The 21,731-nt window shown below is 37.3% G+C and overlaps 2 protein-coding genes across 4 annotated transcripts in view; both read left to right on the top strand.

Annotated features, from left to right (window-relative positions):
• Positions 1–2,266: 2,266 nt before the first annotated feature.
• On the top strand, positions 2,267–9,737 carry LOC6042879 (exonuclease 3'-5' domain-containing protein 2). Its single transcript, XM_001853627.2, has 5 exons — positions 2,267–3,064; positions 3,123–3,275; positions 3,335–3,660; positions 8,394–8,889; positions 8,949–9,737. Exons 1-5 carry the CDS (start codon positions 2,391–2,393, stop codon positions 9,565–9,567), a joined length of 2,268 nt encoding a protein of 755 aa, XP_001853674.2. The 5' UTR covers positions 2,267–2,390; the 3' UTR covers positions 9,568–9,737.
• Positions 9,738–17,844: 8,107 nt separating this feature from the next.
• LOC6053665 (serine/threonine-protein kinase minibrain) overlaps positions 17,845–21,731 on the top strand; it is a 91,192-nt gene continuing 87,305 nt past the window's right edge. The window contains exon 1 of one of the 3 annotated variants that reach the window (XM_038260333.1): positions 17,845–18,566. The gene's annotated coding sequence lies outside the window, so the exon portion shown is untranslated. Of the gene's footprint in view, positions 18,567–20,853; positions 21,445–21,731 lie in introns of those variants that run through there. The other 2 variants (XM_038260334.1, XM_038260332.1) reach the window with 2 other exon arrangements.

Raw genomic sequence — 21,731 nt, 5'->3', positions numbered from 1 at the left:
TTTAGAGGTTAACTAAAATCAGATAGTTTTTTATCGTAAAAATCATAACCCCATGGTTTTTCTTCTAAATTTTGTGAACATTAAAAAAAATCAATCTGAAATCAAAAACAAAATTTTGGGTATTTTTTTAATATGGAAAAAAAAATGTTTTTTTTATAATTTCAATTTAATTATTCGAAGTGTTAGTAAATTTATTTGAGCAGGATTCTGTTAAAACCAGCTCTGCTAAAATATTTTATGACTGGGAAAACTGTAGCCTGTCAAAAGACGTCACGACGAAAAACATTTTTCTTGAAATATAACACTAAACAGAACCCGCCCTGTATTTTAAAGTATTTCGTGTAGAAAGCTATTAAGCTATAAAGCTAAATATTTGGATTTCCGGATAATTTACATTTTTTGCAAACAAAATTAATGTTGATCATTTGCGAAAAACCTAACCCAAAGAAAAGTATAATTAAAATCGTACTGACCTGACCTATACACTGCAACCCCGATGAGTTGGCATAGGTTGTTGTCTAACCATATCGGGGTCCATTGATAGAGTTTTTTAAAGGACCTATAACACAGAGTAACTCTGCGCCTTTAAGCTATTGTCTTTCATATTTTTATTAGGACCTATAGAGTTATCTACGTGCGCATGTATTGCGTGTACGTACACGAAAAAGATTGAGGTTAAATTTTGTACCCGCCAGCAAAACAAAGGGGGTGCTAGTGTGCGTGAGCTCGGGCTAAGCTATTTAAACTCTATTTAAAAAAATCAAGATTTTTAGTTGGACACACCTTTCACGCGGTGCTAAACAATAATAAATATTTTTTTCTCGTGTTGTACCCCCGGTCAACCCCCGGTGGTTGGTCACTTTTTCGTTTGACACTTTTTTAGTTTGTACCCCGTTGGTTGATCTAAGTCAAACTAAAAAGTGACGAACTGTCACTTTTTACACAGCGCTCACGCCTCGGCTCACGCACACTATCACAACAATCGTTTGGTAGTGCGTGTGAACTCCGTGTAAAAGGGGTGTCAAACTAAAAAGTGACCCCGTTCGTTTGACAACAATTGGTGTCAAACCATCGGGGTTTGAGTGTACTTTGTTTGTACACTCAAACCCCGATGGTTTGACACCAACTATCACACTAAGATTTTTTTACCGTACTCGGTAAAATTTTTACCGAAATCTCAACAGCCGAGTGCTCGGTACTCAGCTCGGTAAAAGTTTAAACTACCGAGAGCTCAGTAAACGCAAATCTGACAGCTGGTTTGAACTTTTACAGAAGACCTCGGTAAAAAATTACCGTTTGGTCGGTACAAATGCTGAATTTTTACTGTGCTTACGGTAATGCTTTTTTTATGAATTGAATTTATTTGCTTTTTATTTATTCGATAAGAAGACAACATTTATTTTCAAATAATATCTACATACATTCACAATAACATAACAACTTATTTTTTCCTTGATTTGTGCAAATGACGACATAAACCAGCTTCTTCTATAAACGGCTCAGGAGATGAAGCTTCGACGTGAGCTGAAAGAAAAATGATAATTCTAAATAGTAAATAATTGAATTTCCTTTAATAAAATTACACATACCTGTTATTTTGTCACAATTTCAAGTATTAAACTACTTTAAGTTACTTTTTCTGATGGTAGTCAGAAAACAGCCCGACAACAGCGTGCAAATACAAAAAGTGACTGCTACAAAATGACATAAGTTTCAACTATGAGACTCGGTAAATCTTTACTGAGCTTTCAGTAAAACACAAGGTTATTAGCTGAGTACTCGGTAATTAAATTACCGATTACCTATAATTTACCGGAAACTAGCGTTTACTGAGAAGTTCAGTGAATGAAATACTGAAGTACGGTACTTTCAGCGATTTTTATACCGTAGCTCAGTATATTTCCTAAATTCAACCGACAGCTCAGTAAAATTTGATTTTTACAGGGCAATTTCGGTAATTTTTTTACCGAGTATTGCGTTCCTGATTTAGTGTGATTGTCAAACACACACATCAAATACACGGAGTTCACACACATTACCAAAAGTTTGTTTTGATAATGTGCGTGAGTGCCGTGTAAAAAGTGACAGTTCGTCACTTTTTTGTTTGACTTTGTCAAACCTCAAACCAACGGGGTACAAACTAAAAAAGTGTCAAACGAAAAAAGTGACCAACCACCGGGGTTGAGTGTACCCACATTTGATTAAAATTTTAAATTTTCTTTTTTGAGATGCGTCCATTACTTTGCTTGACCGTGTAGCGATGACATCTCGCAATGTTTACCTTTTTTCGGTGTTGTCCAGAAGTGTGTTTTTCAGAAAATTTATTGTGAAATAAATATGTATAATTAGTTTGTAGTAATTAAGTATTTTGAATCACCTTTCGCTGGGCCATGGGTTTTACGGATCGCGAGCGAACCATCGCCGCCACGGTGGCCGTCGTCGGAGTTGGCACAGCCGCCGTTTTGGTCGCGTTGTGCAACAAGCGCAAGATAATCCAGCGCTTCCGGGGTCCTCTGTACGACCAGACCATCCGGGTGGTGACGAACGCGGAGGAATGCCAGCAGGTTGTTGGGACGTTGCGGAACCATTGCCGGGACTATAGGATTCTGGGCTTTGACTGCGAGTGGGTTACGGAGAAGGGCAAGCGTCATCCGGTGGCGTTGCTGCAGTTGGCCTCGCACCAGGGCTTGTGCGCGTTGATCCGGCTGTGCCAGATGAAGCGGATTCCGCCGGAGTTGGGGGAGCTGCTGAACGATCCGGGGATACTGAAGGTCGGCATCGGGGCGATTGAGGATGCCCAGCTGTTGAGGTCGGACTATAATTTGAAGGTGGAGAGTGCGCTGGATTTGCGCCATCTGGCGGAACGGTGTCGCGTCCCGGGACCGTACGGGATGGCGCGGTTGGCGGAGAAGTCGCTGGGGTTGCAGCTGGATAAGCATTGGAGGGTGCGGGCTTCGGATTGGGAGGCGTTGGAGTTGTCCGAGCGGCAGCTCAAGTACGCGGCGAATGATGCTCACGTGGCGGTCGAGCTGTTCCGGCTTTACGCTGATCGGGTACTGAGATGGTAGGGTTGGCGGAGTGCGACTCATTGGCTTTGCTTACAGAAATTTACTTTCTTCCAGCGGCATCTTTACGACTAGGAAGAAATGGTTCGATTCTTTGATGACCGAGATTGAGTGCTTCCTGGACCAGCGATACAAAGATCCTCCAAAGTCCCAGAAAGGAGCGACTAGCGGAGGCAAAAATGGCAAGAAAAAACTGCTGGATTCGAAGAAGTAATTTGTGTGATCCTCAAATTATTCGACAAAGCTTATAACAAAATTCCTATCAACAGTTCCGTCCTCGAGCTCAAGCGCTCAATGTCGACGAGGGCCAAACCGCTGTACGACAACTGCATCATGACGGCCCCGGACGGGGAAGTCCTCTGCACCTGCGACCGCAAAAAGGCCGAGTGGTACGTCATCAAGGAGCTGGCGGACATCGTGTCCGATCAGCCCACCTACACGATCCGGCTGCGCTTCGAGCCGAAGGGGCGCGCCGTCGGCGAAGTTGGCAAGTACTACCAAACGCCAAAGGAGAACAAGTGCGTCGTGTGCGGCGAGAAGGATTCCTACATCCGGAAGAACGTGGTGCCGCGCGACTACCGGAGACACTTTCCACGTGAGTGTTGTTGCTTTTGGAGCGTTTCGCTTTTCTTTCCCTTCTTTCGGGCTCGGTGGAGTATGCTTTGTTACGGGGTTTTGGGGTAGAGGCTAGGACAAATTTTGTAGTCAATAAAAAGAGATTGCTTTTGAGTTTTGCCTTTGTTTGGTTTATCTCTCACTGCTATACGTTTCGTGAATCGACAATCTGGACAATCTGGTATATTTCAAAAATCTACAACATTTTTTTCTACTATGTATTCCTTGTGTGAGAACTATCATTCCTACCACTCAAACCGGGCACTCCATTGCTGGTTTTGAGCATGAGCATGAGCATGAGCATGGTTGACTGCCAATGAGCTGCTACTCCGTTATTGACAGATCAGCTGAAGTTAAACAATGAATCAAAAATGATCAGTGGGAGCCAACCATCCGTTCACTGTTTAACCTCTGAAGACCCCGACTTTATTAGTCAATACCGGCGCCCTCCCAAGAAGCCTGCAGTTCAACGAAAGGGAGGAATGTTAGTCCGATAGTTGAAGTTGCAGACTCATCAAGCACACAGTTTTTCGCTATATACTTGTTGATACCGCTTGAGACCGTTGAATCCACAGCATCTCCTTCAAGCATCACGTGATAAATATTTTTTCGGGTTAGTAAGATAAGGTATTGGCTTTTCGATGCCTCCCGAGCTACGATGCTATGGGGAGGACTTTCATAACAGACCCGTCGGCGAGCCTTCCGAGCAACGATGCTATGGGAAGGTCTTTTTGGTTAACTCACAAAGTCACTCACACACAATTATTTCACTCCACTATTAATTAATCCAAAATGTCAGTGCGTCTTTCGATCATTCTATAGAAATGGCTTTTTCACCATAAAAAATAAAACCTTATTCAAAAAATTAAACACAATTTACCCGACGCCGTGCCTTCCGATCAACGATGATATAGGAAGGGCTTTGAAAATCACAAAACAATTAAGATTAATTAATTAAGATCACAAAAAAAATCACCAAACAAACACCTACTACTCAACGAAACTTACGCTCAAGACATTAATAATTCAGTAAGTCATGCTATTATTCGATTAACACAATCACTCACCCCATACGCATAGCGACACAAAAGCACACACATAAATTAACCTGCATAATCACGATTTCGCGTTCCCACTTCCAGCACACCAATCTCGGGCACTCCATTGCTGGTTTTGACGAAAAATTTTGTCCTAAGATATGGTTGAAAGTTCTTTGCATATTGGTCTTGGTGTGACATAGTCTCCTGCATCTTTTTATGGTTGTATTACGCCTCGCTACCCAATTGCGCTAATTTTGTTGAAAGCAAAACTTGGATTCTCTTGCTTTTTCCTTCTTTTGTTTTGTTTCGGTTTTTTTTTTGTAATGTTTAGTTAAGTTTGCCTCGTCTGTTTTTATTGTATCACCAATATACTTCAACCTCCAATGATTACGTTTTGCCTTTTTTTCTTGTTAAATATTTTCTGTTTACTTTTCTAATATTTGCTTGTTTTTCACATTTTTGGCAATGTCCCGTTAAGGCAATAACGTTATTGTTAGTGTTTTTATTTCGAAAACAGTATTTTTTTAAATGCTTGTATTTCATAATTCGCCAAACGACGTGAATTTTTTTTATGAATTTTTATTATAATATTTTTTTGTGATTTTTTTTGTGTTAAATACTTTTTTTACAACTTACCGTACTTTAGAAAATACGCATAGTTAGAAATTTGCAAAATGGGTAATAAACGATGTCAAAACAGCATATTATGAAAATTTAAGTAAGCAATTTAAAAAACAAAAAAAGCATACAAAACTTCGAATCGCTTAGTACCGAAATTGAAATCCAGAAATTTAGAAGTGTAAAATTTTACAATTCCAAATTCAAAATCCTAAATTTAGAAATTCAACTTTAAAATTATAAATACAAAGTTTCAAAAAATTCAGAAGTTAAAAATATAAAAATGTAAACATCCGAAGATTAAAAAAAACAAATTGAAATTTGTAAAATTATCAATTTACTCACTAACAAACTTTCACTCCGGATAATCGAAACACGAATTTCTCAAAATTTGGGTTTTTGAATTAAAACATGAATCCGAACATTCTTTATATTTTCAGGCTTTCTGTAATCTAAGATGACTGCATTCAAGTACTTTAAAATTTATGAATTTAGATATTTTAGAAATTTAAATCTTTAAACTCAAGAAATTCAGTTTTTTTTTAAACATTAAATATCCTTTTTTTCTGAAAACACTAAACTGACTTTTTCAAATCACAATAAAGTTCTAGAGTTTTTTAAAGGTCCTATAAACTATTTAGCAACTCTCTCTGATTTCGGTCATTCGATTTTTCTTTTTTGTATTTTTTAATCCGGCTAAAACTTTTTTGGTGCCTTCGGTATGTCCAAACAATCCATTTTGCGCTATTAGATTGTCCATATAATTTTCCATACAAATTTGGCAGCTGTCCATACAAAAATGATGCATGAAAATTCAAAAATCTGTGTCTTTTGAAGGAATTTTATGATCGATTTGGCGTCTTCGGCAAAGTTGTAGGTATGGATATGGACTACACTAAAAAAAATACACGGTAAAAAACACTTTTTTTTTATTTATATGTTTTAGGGGACATCAAATGCCAACCTTTTAGAAATTTCCGTTCCGAAAAATCTTTGAACGTGTTATGAATTTTTGAAACAATATTGATTTTTTCAAAAAAAATCGAAATATTGGTCGCAAAAATTACTCAGAAAGTACTTCAGTGAAATTTTGATAAAGTGCACTGTTTTCAAGTTATTTCTATTGTTATGTAACTCTTTTTAAAATAGTCGCAGTTTTTATTTTTTTTAATTATGCGAAATTTTTTTTTTAAGAGCTGAGAAAATTCTCTATGTTTTGCTTTTTTGAACTTTGTCGATACGACCCTTAGTTGCTGAGATATTGCCATGCAAAGGTTTGAATACAAGAAAAAAAATTCTTCAAGTTTTCTAAGTCTCACCCAATTAATCTACCATTTTCGATATCTCAGCAACTAATGGTCCGATTTTCACTGTTAAAATATGAAATTTTCGTGAAATTTTTCGATCTTTTCGAAAACAATATTTTCAAAAAAATAAAATTAAATTAAGACTAACATTTCAAAAGGGCGTAATATTGAATGTTTGGCCCTTTTGAAATGTTAGTCTGGATTTAAAAAAATAATAAAGATCGAAAAAATTCACGAATGTTTCATATTTTACCATTGTTAAAACAATAATTCTTCATATTCTAATATTACTGCGGGCGTTTATAATTAGAGTTCACGCGCGGTGATACTACCGCAAGATAATGGTCGCATGACAGCCGCATGACAACCGCAGAACAAATTGTTGGCTGTTGTCAAAGGTTGCATTGAGTTTTCAGCTAACTATTTGGAAAATATTCAAAACAAATCAAATTGACAGCCAAATCAACGCAGAATTTCAGTTCAACTTGCTGATTTTTACACTGCGGTATTTAGGCGGCAATAATCTCCTGTCATTCACAGCAATGGAAAAACGTGATTTTATCTCGCAATAAGCAATATTTAAATGCCAAAAAAGCACTGAAAATACCTGAAATTTAAAAAAAAACTTATCTTGATAGTTGATTTTTTTTGTAATGTTTAGTTTAGTTTGCCTCGTCTGTTTTTATTGTATAAAAAATCGAAATACTGGTCGCAAAAATTACTCAGAAAGTTCTTCAGTGAAATTTTGATAAAGTGCACGGTTTTCAAGTTATTTCTATTTTTAGGTAACTTTTTAGAAAATTGGGTACTAAAGCCCTATGTCAATTTTTATGTACACGATTAAAAGCCATTTCTGATCACTTTTTTTCATTTTAATGCAATTTTTTTTTTGAAAAGACAACATTTTTTCGATTGATTAACTATGGTCCCCTTGGAACGAGCTGTCAAGTAGGACCTTTGCTGTCAAGAAGGACTGCGAGGTTAATTTTTCAAAATTGATTGAAAAATCCATTTTAAACTCTTTGTGGTCGTACAAAGGGTCATTGTACTCAGAAAAATAAGCTTTATCGCTGTAAACAATAATATCAGCAATCTAAGCTTCATTTTAGGACCCAATTGTCGCAGTTTTTAATTTTTTTTAATTATGCGAAAAATTTTTTTTGAAGAGCTGAGAAAATTCTCTATGTTTTGCTTTTTTGAACTTTGTTAATAATAAAGATCGGAAAATTTCACGAATGTTTCATATTTTACCATTGTTAAAACAATAATTCTTCATATTCTAATATTTAAATGCCAAAAAAGCACTGAAAATACCTGAAATTTCAAAAAAAAAAAATTATCTTGATAGTTGATTTTTTTCAGCTTCATAGATTTTTTTTTCGTTGGTCCGCAAACTCATGTGAGCTTCAAATATGGCCCGCCACTCAAAAACTTTGAGCATCCCTGTTTTAAACCTTTGCATGTCAATATCTCAGTAACTAAGGGTCGTACCAACAAAGTTCAAAAAATTAAAATATAGAGAATTTTTTCAACTTTTCAAAAACATTTTTTTTTTTTCAATGGTGGACAAATATGTGCACTAATTTTAAAAATTAAAAAATTGCTACCATTTTGAAAAAAGGTACCTAAAAATGGCAATAACTTGAAAACGGTGCAATTCATCAAAATTTTACTAAAGTAATTTATCTAATTTTTTACCGTATTATACAAACTAACAATTTGCCTAATTTTTATCCCATCCACCCCAGTGGTCATGAAGGAGCACATCTCGCACGACGTGCTGCTGCTGTGCGCGCCCTGCCACCGTCGGAGCACCATGAACGACGAAAACATGCGCCTCAAGCTGGCCTCGCTCTGTACGGCCCCGTTCACCGCCAACGACAACCCGAAGGAGATCCGCGTCGAATCGATGGCCGAACTGCGCAAGGCGGCCCGAGCCCTCGTTTACTGCGCCGACCGGATTCCGCCGGAACGGCTCGCGAGTCTTCGGCGCAAAATGCAACGGCTGCTGGGAGGGGGGCAAGGGGTGCAGCTGACGCGGGAGGTGCTGGAACATTATGCTAACATCCAGACGGCCATTCCTAACGGGGATTACTTTGCGCACGGGGAGAAGGTCGTGGAGTACTTTAAGGAGCAGCCGGGTGGGATTGGGGAGCTGGAACGGATGTGGCGGGAGCACTTTTTGCACAGCATGAAGCCGAAATTTATGCCGGATCTGTGGTCCGTCGAGCATAATGTTAAGAGGTGAGTTGGGGTGAAGGTTGGAAGTTCTTCAAAGTTATATCTCTATACCTTATTTTTAGATTGGAAATTCGCGCCGACGAGGGTCGCGTCAACGAGGAAGACCTCGCGATGGCCGGAGTGAGTCGTCCCATCCGAAAGCCAACCCAGTCCGCAACCAACAGCAGCAGCAGCAACAGCAACGGAAGCACGACCCAAACTTCGGAGTCAACCCATTCTTCGGCGGTGACCTCGTCCTCGTCCTCATCTTCGGCGGTTCTCCCTCTACTAAGTGACAACGACAGCACCGCCCGGGACGTTTCTTCCTACCGTGACGAGGAGGCCACACTCGAACCACAATCGAAAACCGACAAAACAACATTCTACTCAAACCGCGAAGACTCGCGCACTCTGTACGCCTCGGCCGCCGCTACCAACAAACCGTCAGCCTCCGAAACGGACCAATTCCGCACCGTTCGCCCCGAGGACGACCCCGAGGAGCTGGCCACGGCCAACGATTTCGAGTCGCTCGAGTCGAGCTACGATTCGGACGACTCCGACTCGACGCTGTCGCAACCCTCGATGACGCTGCTCAACTCGACCGACGACTGGGAGGCGGAAGTGGCGGCGAACGAACCGGCCGGCGTCAACGGGACCGTTGCGCTGGAGGGGAGCTCGACGTCGTCGCGAAGGTGGAACTAGAATGCAGGCATGCATGGCAGAAGCGTTTGAATTCGAAAAGCATTAGCTTGAACAACGACAAAAATTGCAATTGCACACACACACTTGTTGAAAGCATTTATCGTTCGCGACGAAATCAATTTTTGCGTTTATCTATCAAATTAACGTGTTAACATACAATGACGAAAAAACTAGAATGTTACAATAAAGTTTTAACTCCAAAAGAGGTTTTTTTTTTATTTTGTGAAAAAGCGAACGCCTAATTTAGCAACAGTGAAAAATGTAATACCGATCTAAACATATTATATATAATATCTATATGCGATTTTTCCCCTTTTAGCATAGCATAGCATTGGTGTCTACCCGTAGCTGCTACTTCGTTATTGACCAGGACCCCCAAACATTGCTCCGTGGATCACAGATGAAAAGTAGGAACCAATCATCACCCCTTCGCAATTTTCAAAGGTCCCTATCGTGCTGATCAATACCGACGCCGGCCACGACCAGAGGTAAGACATAAAGTGCCTAATAGAAAGTGAGGACAAGGCACTCAAAATGCAATGCCACTCACAGTTGGTCACTCAAAATATACCAAGCGTTTAAATGGAAGGTGTTCATTTTTTGACAAAACCTATGGAAGAAGTAGAGATTGTAAGCACCTTATCTGTAAGAGTAAGGTTTTGTCAAAAAATGAACACCTTCCATTTAAACGCTTGGTATATTTTGAGTGACCAACTGTGAGTGGCATTGCATTTTGAGTGCCTTGTCCTCACTTTCTATTAGGCACTTTAGATGAGAATGTTAGCCGATACTTGAGTGATGGGACCGCTAAATCGGCTGCGTCTCCGACAAAGTATCACATGAGTTTTTTGGGGTTAGAAAGATGGGTATGAGGTCAGGATTCACTGTGGTAGGTGATGCGACCATAAGCAATTTGTTTATCGGTTGAAATTTTAAAAATCTTAGGCAGCCGGCTGCGGAAAGATACCTATCTAGGGATTTAAATATAGTATTAATTCGACCGCGTTTCTCCAGAAATTCTCCGTCGACGTGCCTTCCGATCCTCGATGATATGGAAAGAACTTAATCCAGCAATACGACTTGCTTGTCTCAAAAAACAAAAATCGGATCGTTTCTATCGAAAACTATATAAAGAGAAAAAAAAATTCAACGGCCGACGAACGCGCGAACTAAAAAAAATGAAAAAAGAAGAAGAAGAAATCCAATCACACCATGTACACAAATAACGGCACAAAAGAGACGAAAATAACACGAAAAACAGGACTGCGCGTCCTCCAGGCACCGCACTACTAATCAATATCTATATGCGATTTTTCCCCTTTTGAAAAAAAAAAGAAAATTCTACATCAGAGCAATTCTCTGAGATTTCTTTCATTCGATATTTTTTTGCTGTATTTTATAATCCGACTGAAACTTTTTTGGTACCTTTGGTATGCCCAGAGAAGCCATTTTGCATCATTAGTTTGTCCATATAATTTTCCATAAAAATTTGGAAGCTATCCACACAAAAATGTTGTATGAAAATTAAAAAATCTGTATCTTTTGAAGGATTTTTTTGAGTGTGTCACGTTCCCCAGAAAACCATTCCCCCAAATCCACCATTCCCCAGAAAAGTTTCTTTCTCGAAAAATCAAAGTAGTTTCAAATATTAGTTTGTTTGAAATTTCTTAGAAAATATAAAAATTAGACAAGGTTATTTTATCCATGCCAAGAAATTTTCCTTTTTTTGACAACAATTCTTGAGAAAATAACAGAAAATGTTAATTCGGCTTATGATTCGTTCTATTATCCTAAGAAATTTACCCTTCTTTTTCAGTCATGTTTAATTTGTTATACCAATGCCGAATAAATTGCAGTTTCTTTTTATTTCTTGTTTTCCGTGAATGCTATTTTTATTTTGCAAAGAATAAAAATGTTTGTTAAAATTAAAATATGATTATGGGTGTTATTGGTATATTTCCATTTGACATATTGGACATTTGGCATATTGCTCATTTTGCACGATGATTTAAATTTTCTAAATTTGATTTAAGGTGACAAAATTTAATTTATCATTTTTGGAAGAAGAAAACTCTCTTGACTTACAATAACTGACTAATTTTTCCTTCATTTAAGGTCTCCTGACACAAGTTGAATTTCACCTTCTTTAAAGAAAGGAAAACTGTCTTGACTTGTGATATCTGCTAACAGAAGTTGAATTTTCGCTTTAAAGTTTTTTTTTCTTGTATTCTTTCTTGTTTCCATAAGGAAAAACTCTCTTGACTAGTGATAACAAATTTAAAAAGTTGTGTAAGTGGTCAAGTATTTTTTCCCTTACTTAAAGAAGGGAAAATTAAACCCGTGTCAGCAGTTATAATAACAAGGCTATACAATGTATAGTATACATTTTTCCCTTCCTTAAAGAAGGGAAAACTCTCCTCCTCCCGTTTAAAGGTAAAATTCAACTTGTATCAGTCAGTAAAGTCTTTCTTTCAGTCAGTAAAACTTTCTAGCCTTGTAATAACTGCTGACACAAGTTAACGTGGTGATTAATACACTCGAGCGTAATATTTCAATCTTTATTTCTCGCATCACGTTCGAGATTTTTCGATCTAAATATTATGATCATAATTTGTCAATGGTAAGTCAAAAAGTCAAATTAAAAACATTTTCAAAATTCTCAAAAAAAAAAATCAAAAAGTTTGGAAATCAAAATTAAAGAGAAAAGAAATTTTAAAATTAAAAAAAAATCAAATATTATGAATTTTATTTTTTTTAGTTTTTTGAAAATTTGAAATTATGGGAATTTCGATTTTTTTTTTGAATTTTTCGAAAATTCTGGAAATTTAGGTAATTTTGAAAATTTTGTAAATTTTAAAAATTTTAGAAAATTTTGGATAATTTGGAAATTTTGGAAATTTTGGAAATTTTGGAAATTTCGGAAATTTTGGAAATTTTGGAAATTTTGGAAATTTTAGAAATTTTGGGAATTTTGGAAATTTTAGAAATTTTGAAAATTTTGAAAATTTTGGAAATTTTAGAAATTTTGAATATTTTGGAAATTTTGAATATTTTAGAAATTTTGCAAATTTGGAAAATTTTGAAAACATTCAGAAATTTGAAAATTATGGATTTTCTTTTAATTTTGGAAATAATTATAATCACCACGATAAATATTTCTGGGGAACGGTACATTCTGGGGAATGGTTTTCTGGGGAACGGTTCATTCTGGGGAATTGATTTCTGGGGAATGGTATTCGGGGGAATGGTTTTCTGGGGAACTTGACACAATCATTTTTTTATCGATTTGGTGTCTTCGGCAAAGTTGTAGGTATGACTAAGACTACGCTGAAAAAAATTATACACAGTAAAATACTTTTGGTGATTTTTAATTTAACTTTTTGTCACTAAAACTTTATATGTTTTAGGGGACATCAAATGCCAACTTTTCAGAAATTTCTAGAACGGGCAAAAAATCTTTTACCGAATTATGATTTTTTTAAATCGAATTATTGATCGCAAAACATTTTCAACTTCATTTATCGGTGTAAAATCGAATTTGCAATCAAAAAGTACTTGAGAGAAATTTTGATACAGTGCACCGTTTTCAAGTTAAAGCCAATTTTAGGTAACTTTTTTGAAAATAGTCGCAGTTTCCATTTTTTTTAATTAATGCACATGTTTGCCCACGTTTGAAAAAATATTTTTGAAAGGCTGAGAAAATTCTCTATATTTGGCTTTTTTGAACTTTGTTGATACGACCTTTAGTTGCTGAGATATTGCCGTGCAAAGGTTTAAAAACAGGAAAATTATTGTTTTCTAAGTCTCACCCAAACAACCCACCATCTTCTAACGGCGATATTTCAGCAACTAATCTTTTCGAAAACAATACTTCCAAAATAAATTATTCAAGACTAACATTTCAAAAGGGCGTAATATTGAATGTTTGGCCCTTTTGAAATGTAAGTCTTGGTTTAAAAAAATTTAAAATACTGTTTTCGAAACGGTCGGAAAATTTCACGAAAGTTTCATATTTTAACATTTTAAATCGGACCATTAGTTGTTGAGATATCGACGTTACAAAATGGTGGGTTGTTTGGGTGAGACTTAGGAAACATCAATTTTCTAAATATGCAATATGAGTATCAAAAGATGTTTCGTTAGTATCAACTCATATTGCAAATAATAGTAAATTTGAGCATTTTAAAAAATCACAGAAATTTGTGACAATTTTACTGTAAAAAAAAGTGCATTTGCATTCAAAATTTCGCTTCGTTTGATAGCCTTATGACGAATTATAAAAATTTAAGTATATTCGAAATAATACGGCATTCTGTGAAATTTTTAGTATTTTAACAGATATCAACACTAATAAAATAAAAATGCTCTACAAATTTCGATTCGTTTGGTTCCCATAACCCACATATTGAAAATTTTAAAAATTTGTGTATTTTCGAAAAATACGGTATTTTGTGAAAATTTTAGTTAAAAAAAACTCTAGTAAAGTTAAAAGGCATAAACAATTTTGCTTGGTGTGATACCCATAACCAAAATATAACAACTAACATAACATTATCATAATTATAATCAACAACGTAAAACAATTGAAAAAACGTTAAAAAAATTGAAATTAGAAAGTTTTAAATCAGTTTATAATAAATCAAAATTCGGAAATTAAGAAGTTTATAAAAAAAATATTAAAAAATTCAAAAATAGAGCCGTTTTTATTAAAATACTAAAATGTTCACAAAATGCCGTTTATTTTCGTTTGTACTTAAATTTTAATAATTACAATATGGGTATCAAACGAAGCGACATTTTTAATGCATTTGATCTTTTTTTTTGTAAAAGAGCTCAAATCAGGAATTTTTCTGGTACTTTTGTACCCGACCCTCTCCGATTTCAATGAAACTTTCTAGACATGTTATCCTAGGCCTATATAAGCCATTTTTGTGTATATGGAGCCAATAGTACTCGAAAATAACATTTGAGAAGGGCGTAAGGTATTCAAATATTTTTGTATTTTGTAATTTAAAAATTACTGTATCTCGAAGCCGTTGTGTCGTATCAAAAAGTGGTCAAAGACAAACTTGTAGGAAATCGGACGGGCTTTCTGAAAAAATACACTCAAACAAAAATACACGCCACATCAATGAGATTTTTTGATTTTTAAGACTAAAACTTAAATGTAAAGGTGATGTTACGATTTTTTTTCGCTCAAAATTTTTGAGGAAATAGCTTGAGATGTTACCAAAAGACTGACGAAAAATGCAGGATGGTATGTCTCTCCTAAAAAAATATAAAAATTATTTACTAAAACTGTTTTTTTGAAAAGTGGTCTAAACATCAAAATTTTTAAAAACCAGTAGTGGGAATCGATTCTCCAGACAACTTTACATAAAAGTCTTCATATTGACCATTGTCCTATGTCCAATCCGTGGGAAGATACAGCGGTTTTAAAAATAAAAATGTTGAACAACGGGTTTTTTTTGTGGTTTTTGGCAATTTCTATATGACAGACTTGGTTTTTCAGTCTCGTAAATATTTTTACCGGAAAGCTCGTCCAATTTCCCACACCCAAAATTCAGAATCGAGATAATCGTTCTCTCAAAATTTATTGAGGGATCAGTGCCAAAATCGATAGAATAATGGTACCAACTCACACCATCATAACAAATGAGTTCATTCGTTAGTTGAATCAATAAATCTCCAACAAGTGTCATACATCGACTTCTGACTTCTCCATGGTCACCAAGCTGTGGTGGCCGAGGCAGCTAAGTCATTGGATTGGTTTGTCAAAGGTCTCTGGTTCGATTCCCGTTGTCGACACTTTTGGTTTTTTGTTTGACGGATGAACTTTTTTTGCAAATGAACCTCGAGAGAATAGTTCTATCGCCCATCTCGAGCTGTGTTCTCTGCGTCCGTGAATGGTACCACTATTCTCTCGAATCAAGACAATCATTCTCTCGGACTAGCGCTGCCAGTTTTGGGTGCATAAGTTTGCCTTTGACAGCTTTTTGATTTATATCGTTTTTATATTAACGTAAGCAAATTTACTATCCTAGTTTCTACCACACTGAAAAAAATATTCTATTTTCAGTTATGAGCAATGTAATTAGCTTATATCTGTAAGCCCATACATCCAATTGAAATGTGGTCAAAGACAAACTTATGGGAAATTGGACGAGCTTTCCGGTAAAAATATTTTCGAGAGTAAAAAATCAAGTCTGTCATATAGAAATTCAAAAAAAAACATCAAAAAATCTATTTTTTCAACATTTTTATTTTTAAACCCGCTGTAACTTTACAAGGATTGGACTTAGGACAATGGACAATATGGAAATTTTTATGTAAAATTGTCTGGAGAATCGACTCTCTTATCCGGTTTTTGAAAAAAAAAACAGTTTCAGTAAATGGTTTTTGTATTTTTTTCAGGTGAGTTGATCCATCCTGCATTTTTCGTGAGTCTTTTTGTAACATCTTAGGCTATTTTCACAAAAAATTTGAACGAAAAAAATCGTGGGCTCACTCTTAAAATTGGCTTTTAAACTTAAAAATAAAAAAAATCTACAAAGTTTCATGGAAATCGGAGAGGGTCGAGAAAAAAAAAACCTGAAAAATTCCTGTTTTGGGCTTGAATTTCTCACTAGCGTTATCGTGATCGATAATTTTATCGTTAACAATCTTGCCTTTCTCGTGACTAACTTAGGAACAATTTTGAGTCATATTTTTAACCAGAATTTTCGATTTTTTGAACTTTTTCAATTTTTAAACTTCTGCATTTTAAAATTATTGATTTTTGTTTCTAATTTTGTATAAAGAAACAATAATTTTACAAATTTTGATTTTTATTTGTTTTAATTAATTTTTTATTTTTGTGTTTCGATTTTTTAATTTTAAATATTTGATTTCATGAATTTTTAAATTTTGTGTTTCTTATTTTTTAATATTTGTTCAGGTGTGGGGTCGAATTTTACTACTTGACAGCTCATTCCAATGGGTTGGTAATGCATCGTAAAAATGTTGATTTTGTCATTTTTTTGCATTTTTATGAAAAAAGTGGTCAGAAATTGTTTTTAAATGTGCTTTTACCGTTATACATACAAATCGCTTGAAATCTTTATTTAGATTTTTTTCTTAATTTTTTTCAAGTAATGTTTTTTGCCCCTAATTTTTAGAGTGATTATGACCGACATAAACTTAAAAAAAATACAATGGCCATTAAATTTTTGATTTTCAATATTTTACAATATTAAAATTTTTGATTTCTTAAGATATTCGTTTTAAAATTAAATGATTATTTTTATGGCAGAAAATAGCAAAAAATAAAATTTGAATTTAAATGCTTTGCGATCGTTTATAGGGTCATTGTACTCAGACAAATAAGCTTTATCGTTGTGAACAATAATATCACAAATTTCAGCTTGATTTTAGGACCCAATTTTCAGCATTTCTAGATTCAACGTGTTGAGACTCGGCCATATGAGGTTCGTGACCCTAAAATTGAAATAAATATAATATCAAATCCACAAAATTTGAAGATCAATTAATATTTTTTTGAAATTTTAAATTAAAAAACATGAAATTTTAAAATTATTAAATTCTAATAAGAAATAAATTTTCAGATACAGAAAAAAAACTTTGGAGTATTTTAGAATTGTATTTTAGGTTAAAACCTAAATTTTGAGAAAATAAAAAAATCTTGTCGGATATCCAACCTACGAACTGTATTTTTTTCAATTTTTTTTTATTTCAATACCGCGAAGTAAATTTTTAAAAATTGATTTTAGGATATCACAGATTTAAACTTAGTTTTAGGACCCAATTGGGTCCTTAAATGAAGCTTAGATTGCTGATATTATTGTTTACAGCGATAAAGCTTATTTTTCTGAGTACAATGACCCTTTGTACGACCACAAAGAGTTAAAAATTGATTTTTAAATCAATTTTGAAAAATTAACCTCGTGGTCCTTCTTGACAGAAAAGCTTCTACTTGACAGCTCGTTCCAAGGGGACCATAGTTGATCCATCGAAAAAATGTTGTGTTGTCAAAAATTTTTTTTGCATTAAAATGAAAAATAGTGATCAGAAATGGTTTTTAATCGTGTTTTTTACCGTTGTACATAAAAATTGGCATAGGGCTTTAGTACCCAATTACCAAGCTGTTCTCGCGTGGAATTTAAATCCGCACCCAAAATATCTGTCCAATCCAACGAAAAAAAATCTGCAACTCCACCCCAACATCTGCCACTCTGGCACCGCTGCGAACAACAACAAGAGCAGAGCAGCCAACAAGAAGCGGTGCAAGAAGAAGAATTCCGTGTGTCCGCGATTTGGCCGTGTCCGACGGAGGCGACGACGTTCCGCGAGTCTGTTCCAGATTGCACGGTGCAAAGTGCCGCGATTCTGGTCTGACCCAACCGCGTCCGCAAGCGTACGGCTGTCCGCGCCGAAAGTGAGTCACGAGTGGCCGGGGCGGTGTCTCCGGCGTTGGAAGCGGGTTCCTCCGCCGCACTGACAGCACCAAGTTGGGTGAAAATTTTCTCACATTTTTTTTCGGCTCGTGTGTGTGTGTGTGCGTGTCTAGTTCCGATTCGATTGGGGACCGTGCGTTGCCGTTCGGACGGCCGGAAGTGGCCAGCTTTGATCCGGTTTGAGAGATTGAGTTTGGAGTGGAAAATGTGAATCAATCGCTGGATGTTTGGAAGATATTTTTTTTTCTCCCTTTGGAATTGTGCTGGAAGAAGTGGTGAGACGCGGTGGGGTGGTGCTTCGCAGAATCCGTGTCTGAGCAAGAGTGTATCTGTGTGTCTGCCCAACTTGAGGGAAAGAGAGAAAGCAAACAGCTAAACACATATTGCTCTCTTGTGAGAGCGAGTGGGACAGTGTGAAAGCAGTGGTAAACAGAGAGAGAAAGGGAGTGAGATTTTGAGTGAAAAGAAGGCATCGTGCGGTGTACAGATTTTCGGGAATCCAACAAGTGTTGCCAGGACGCGGAACAATAGGAAGCCGTGTTGACGGTAAGAAAATGTCAAAATTAAATCTATAGAGTTATCTACGTGCGCATGTATTGCGTGTACGTACACGAAAAAAAGTGAGGTTAAATTTTGTACCAGCCAGCAAAACAAATGGTGTGCTAGTGTGTGTGAGATCGGGCTTAGATAGCTCTATAGAGCTATCTAAGCCCGATCTCACCCACACTAGCTTACCATTTGTTTTTGCTGGCGGGTACAAATTTTAACCTAAAAACCCTTCGTGTACAAACACTCAATACATGCGCACGTAGATAACTCTATCGAGAAATTAAAAGTGAGAGTGTGTGCAACATGGAGTTAAACTTTCTATGAAGATGCTGTGAAGGTTACCATGACTCTTTGAAAAGTTTAACTCCATGTTGCACGCACACACTCTCACTTTTAATTTCTCGATAGAGTTATTTACGTGCGCATGTATTGCGTGTACGTACACGAAAAAAGTTAGGTTAAATTTTGTACCGTCCAGCAAAACAAATGGCGTGCTAGTGTGCGTGAGAGCGGGCTTAGATAACTCTATTGTTGTTCACTATTATTTTTTTAGTTTGCTCATTTTTAATAATTGATTTTCAGGTACGTCTAGAAAGATTTGAGATTCAAGCAAAACATTGTAAATGGATCAAAGACGAAGTGTAAACAAATAGTGCGACCTGCTTATCCAGATGTAAACATCAACTCGAAACCACTTCACCATGAAGCAGGACGATCTGTTTGTTTACATAACTTCTTCGTTGTTCAATGTTTTGCTGGATTTGATTTTTTTCCAGAAATTTGTGTTACAGATTATCGAAGCCAGATTCTTAGGTACGTTTTTAGGAACCATACCATCGTCCAGGTTTACGACCCAAATGATCCTGTCAACTTGCCGGAGAAGGGGCTGTTTTACGGTCAGCTGAGCAGAGTTGTCGATGAGATCCCGCGAGGTGACATCCGAATCTTTACGGGAGACTTCAATGCGAAGACAACACAAACCTGGAGCGCATCGATCGTGGGGTGACATGGTCTTGGAGAGATGAGCAAAAACGGCGAACTGTTTACGGAATTCTGTGGTAACCATGGCATGGTGCTTGGGGGATAGCTCTCTCCTCATCGATCAGTACACAAAGTCAAAAATTTCGTGGAACGAGTGGATTTCGGAAGTTGTACACCGAGAGTGGAAAAGGCGTGCCCTCGCCAAGTGTACGCAAATCTGGAAAAGACTGTAAAACGCTCTTGTAGGCTGGACAAGATAGCCTGGACGGATTTCGTTGCCGACCAGGTTGGTAACATATGCCTCCTCTATGACATATTTTGACGTTTGTATGGTCCAGCTATGCTGAGAAAAGCAAAGGAAAACTTATGAAATAAGTGTGATCACATCCTAGAAGAACACGTGAAGCAATCGTTTTATACTCATACAGTTGCTGCTACCTCCGAAGTCTGCCACCCTGAGATGAATCCACGACTTTCTGCTACAATAGTCCTTGTAATCAGGATTCAGTGGCTTAATGCTCAAACAGAAAAATAAACCGAGAGAGATTGAAGCCGGGAAGTGTACGAATGCTGAATGGATCGAATCTCCGTAGGAATGCTCAAAATTGACTGTTGTCATCTCAAATGCTGGATTGCTGTAAGAAGCTGAGCCGTGCGCTAAGAGCTTTAAAAAATAAATCTTCTGGTGATCTTGTGCAGAATCAAATCGAAGATCAACGAGATAGCTGGCTTTCGGGGCGACTGATCATGAGTAGACCACATAGTGACAATTCGTGTTATCCCCAACAAGTCGAAGAACTCCAGGACTTCCGTTGATTATGAAAAATCGTTCGACCGTCTCAACCTATGGGAATCTCCTGGGCGGACAGCAACCTGTGCGTCCCGAACAGTCGACCATCTGCCAGCACTGCTGAATCCAACAACCGCGCTCTCTTTCCCACACACACCACACAAGCCGTGCCGCCAGACGACGGTGACGACGACGACGACGACTGACGGACCAAAAAGGTGAATAGACTCTTCTTTTCGGTCTCGGATTGCGTGTGAGTGTGTGCGCGCCGCCATCATCGACCACCCATCATCGTCATCGTCTGTCAGAATCATTCGCGTCGACATTCGATGGTGCCGCTCGCACCAATACGCCTGCACGCAGCGAGTCGACGTTCGATGCGATGAGGTGCGTCGACAGCCCACCTTCTGGTGCGCGCGGCTGTGTGCGTGTGTTTTGACAGCGCGCACTCTCCTGCTGCCAGCTTGCTCCGATGGTCGACATAAGGTTCTGCTTCAGTATATTGGTGTTTACCGTTTGCGAGCGACGGCGAGCGCGCAGCAGAGAGCATTTCCACCGAAATCCAAGTAATAATTTCTCGGGAGGGTAGTTTTTTTTTTCGCCGTCTCGATATTAATTTCCAAATGTTGCGATTCGCGACGGCTGCTGGACGGCGGTGGATGTGTTATTTTGGATATTTCGCGGTGACGGCGACGTTCGAGTCGACATAATGGTGCGAAAATCATCGCGATCGGGAATTTCTCAGTGGGTTTTCCACACCGAAGCTGGACCTTAAGTTTAGAGTGTTTTCCTGGTGTAAGGTGCATTATTGCACCAGAAAAAATTTGATAAAAGTGGCCAACTAGGTTTATCCAACACTATTTTTGTAAAGAGAAGGTGTGTACGTTTGAAACAAGTGTAGCAAATGCAGAGTGCAGAAAAAAGTGATTTTATAAGCTTTCGGGAAGTTTTTGTGCAAAGCATAACACATTGCAGACATGATACAGAAAAATGATGAAAGAAACAATTTTCTTAGAGGATTACTGCAACATCAACAACAACATCAGCTAAACCAAAGGATTACCATTTAGGATTAAATTTGCTCGCCTTAGCAAGACATTTGTGGTAAATATTGCCCAAAATTAGAAGAAGAAAAATTTCAAATAGGACAAAATTCCCCTTTCAAAAAACCCCCTCCCCCCATTTATTCATCTGTCATGCACACACTGCAGTTTTGCAGTCATCCAAGGAGGCGCTCCAGAATCGATTCCTGGTTACGGATTTTTATTTCGTCTGCTCCTGTCGCCTCCCCCCTCCCAAAAGGTACGCCCTCCCCCCCCCCATATAACCCCCCCACCCGGCGCGCCCGTGAGACATGAAACTTTTGCTGTCTGGTGCTCGCTGGTGTGTGT

This window comes from Culex quinquefasciatus, chromosome 3 (assembly GCF_015732765.1).
Source record: "Culex quinquefasciatus strain JHB chromosome 3, VPISU_Cqui_1.0_pri_paternal, whole genome shotgun sequence".
In the NCBI taxonomy this organism is placed as follows: domain Eukaryota; kingdom Metazoa; phylum Arthropoda; class Insecta; order Diptera; family Culicidae; genus Culex; species Culex quinquefasciatus.
Note: the sequence above shows the minus strand (reverse complement) of the source record. Positions and strands in the feature narration are given on the sequence as shown.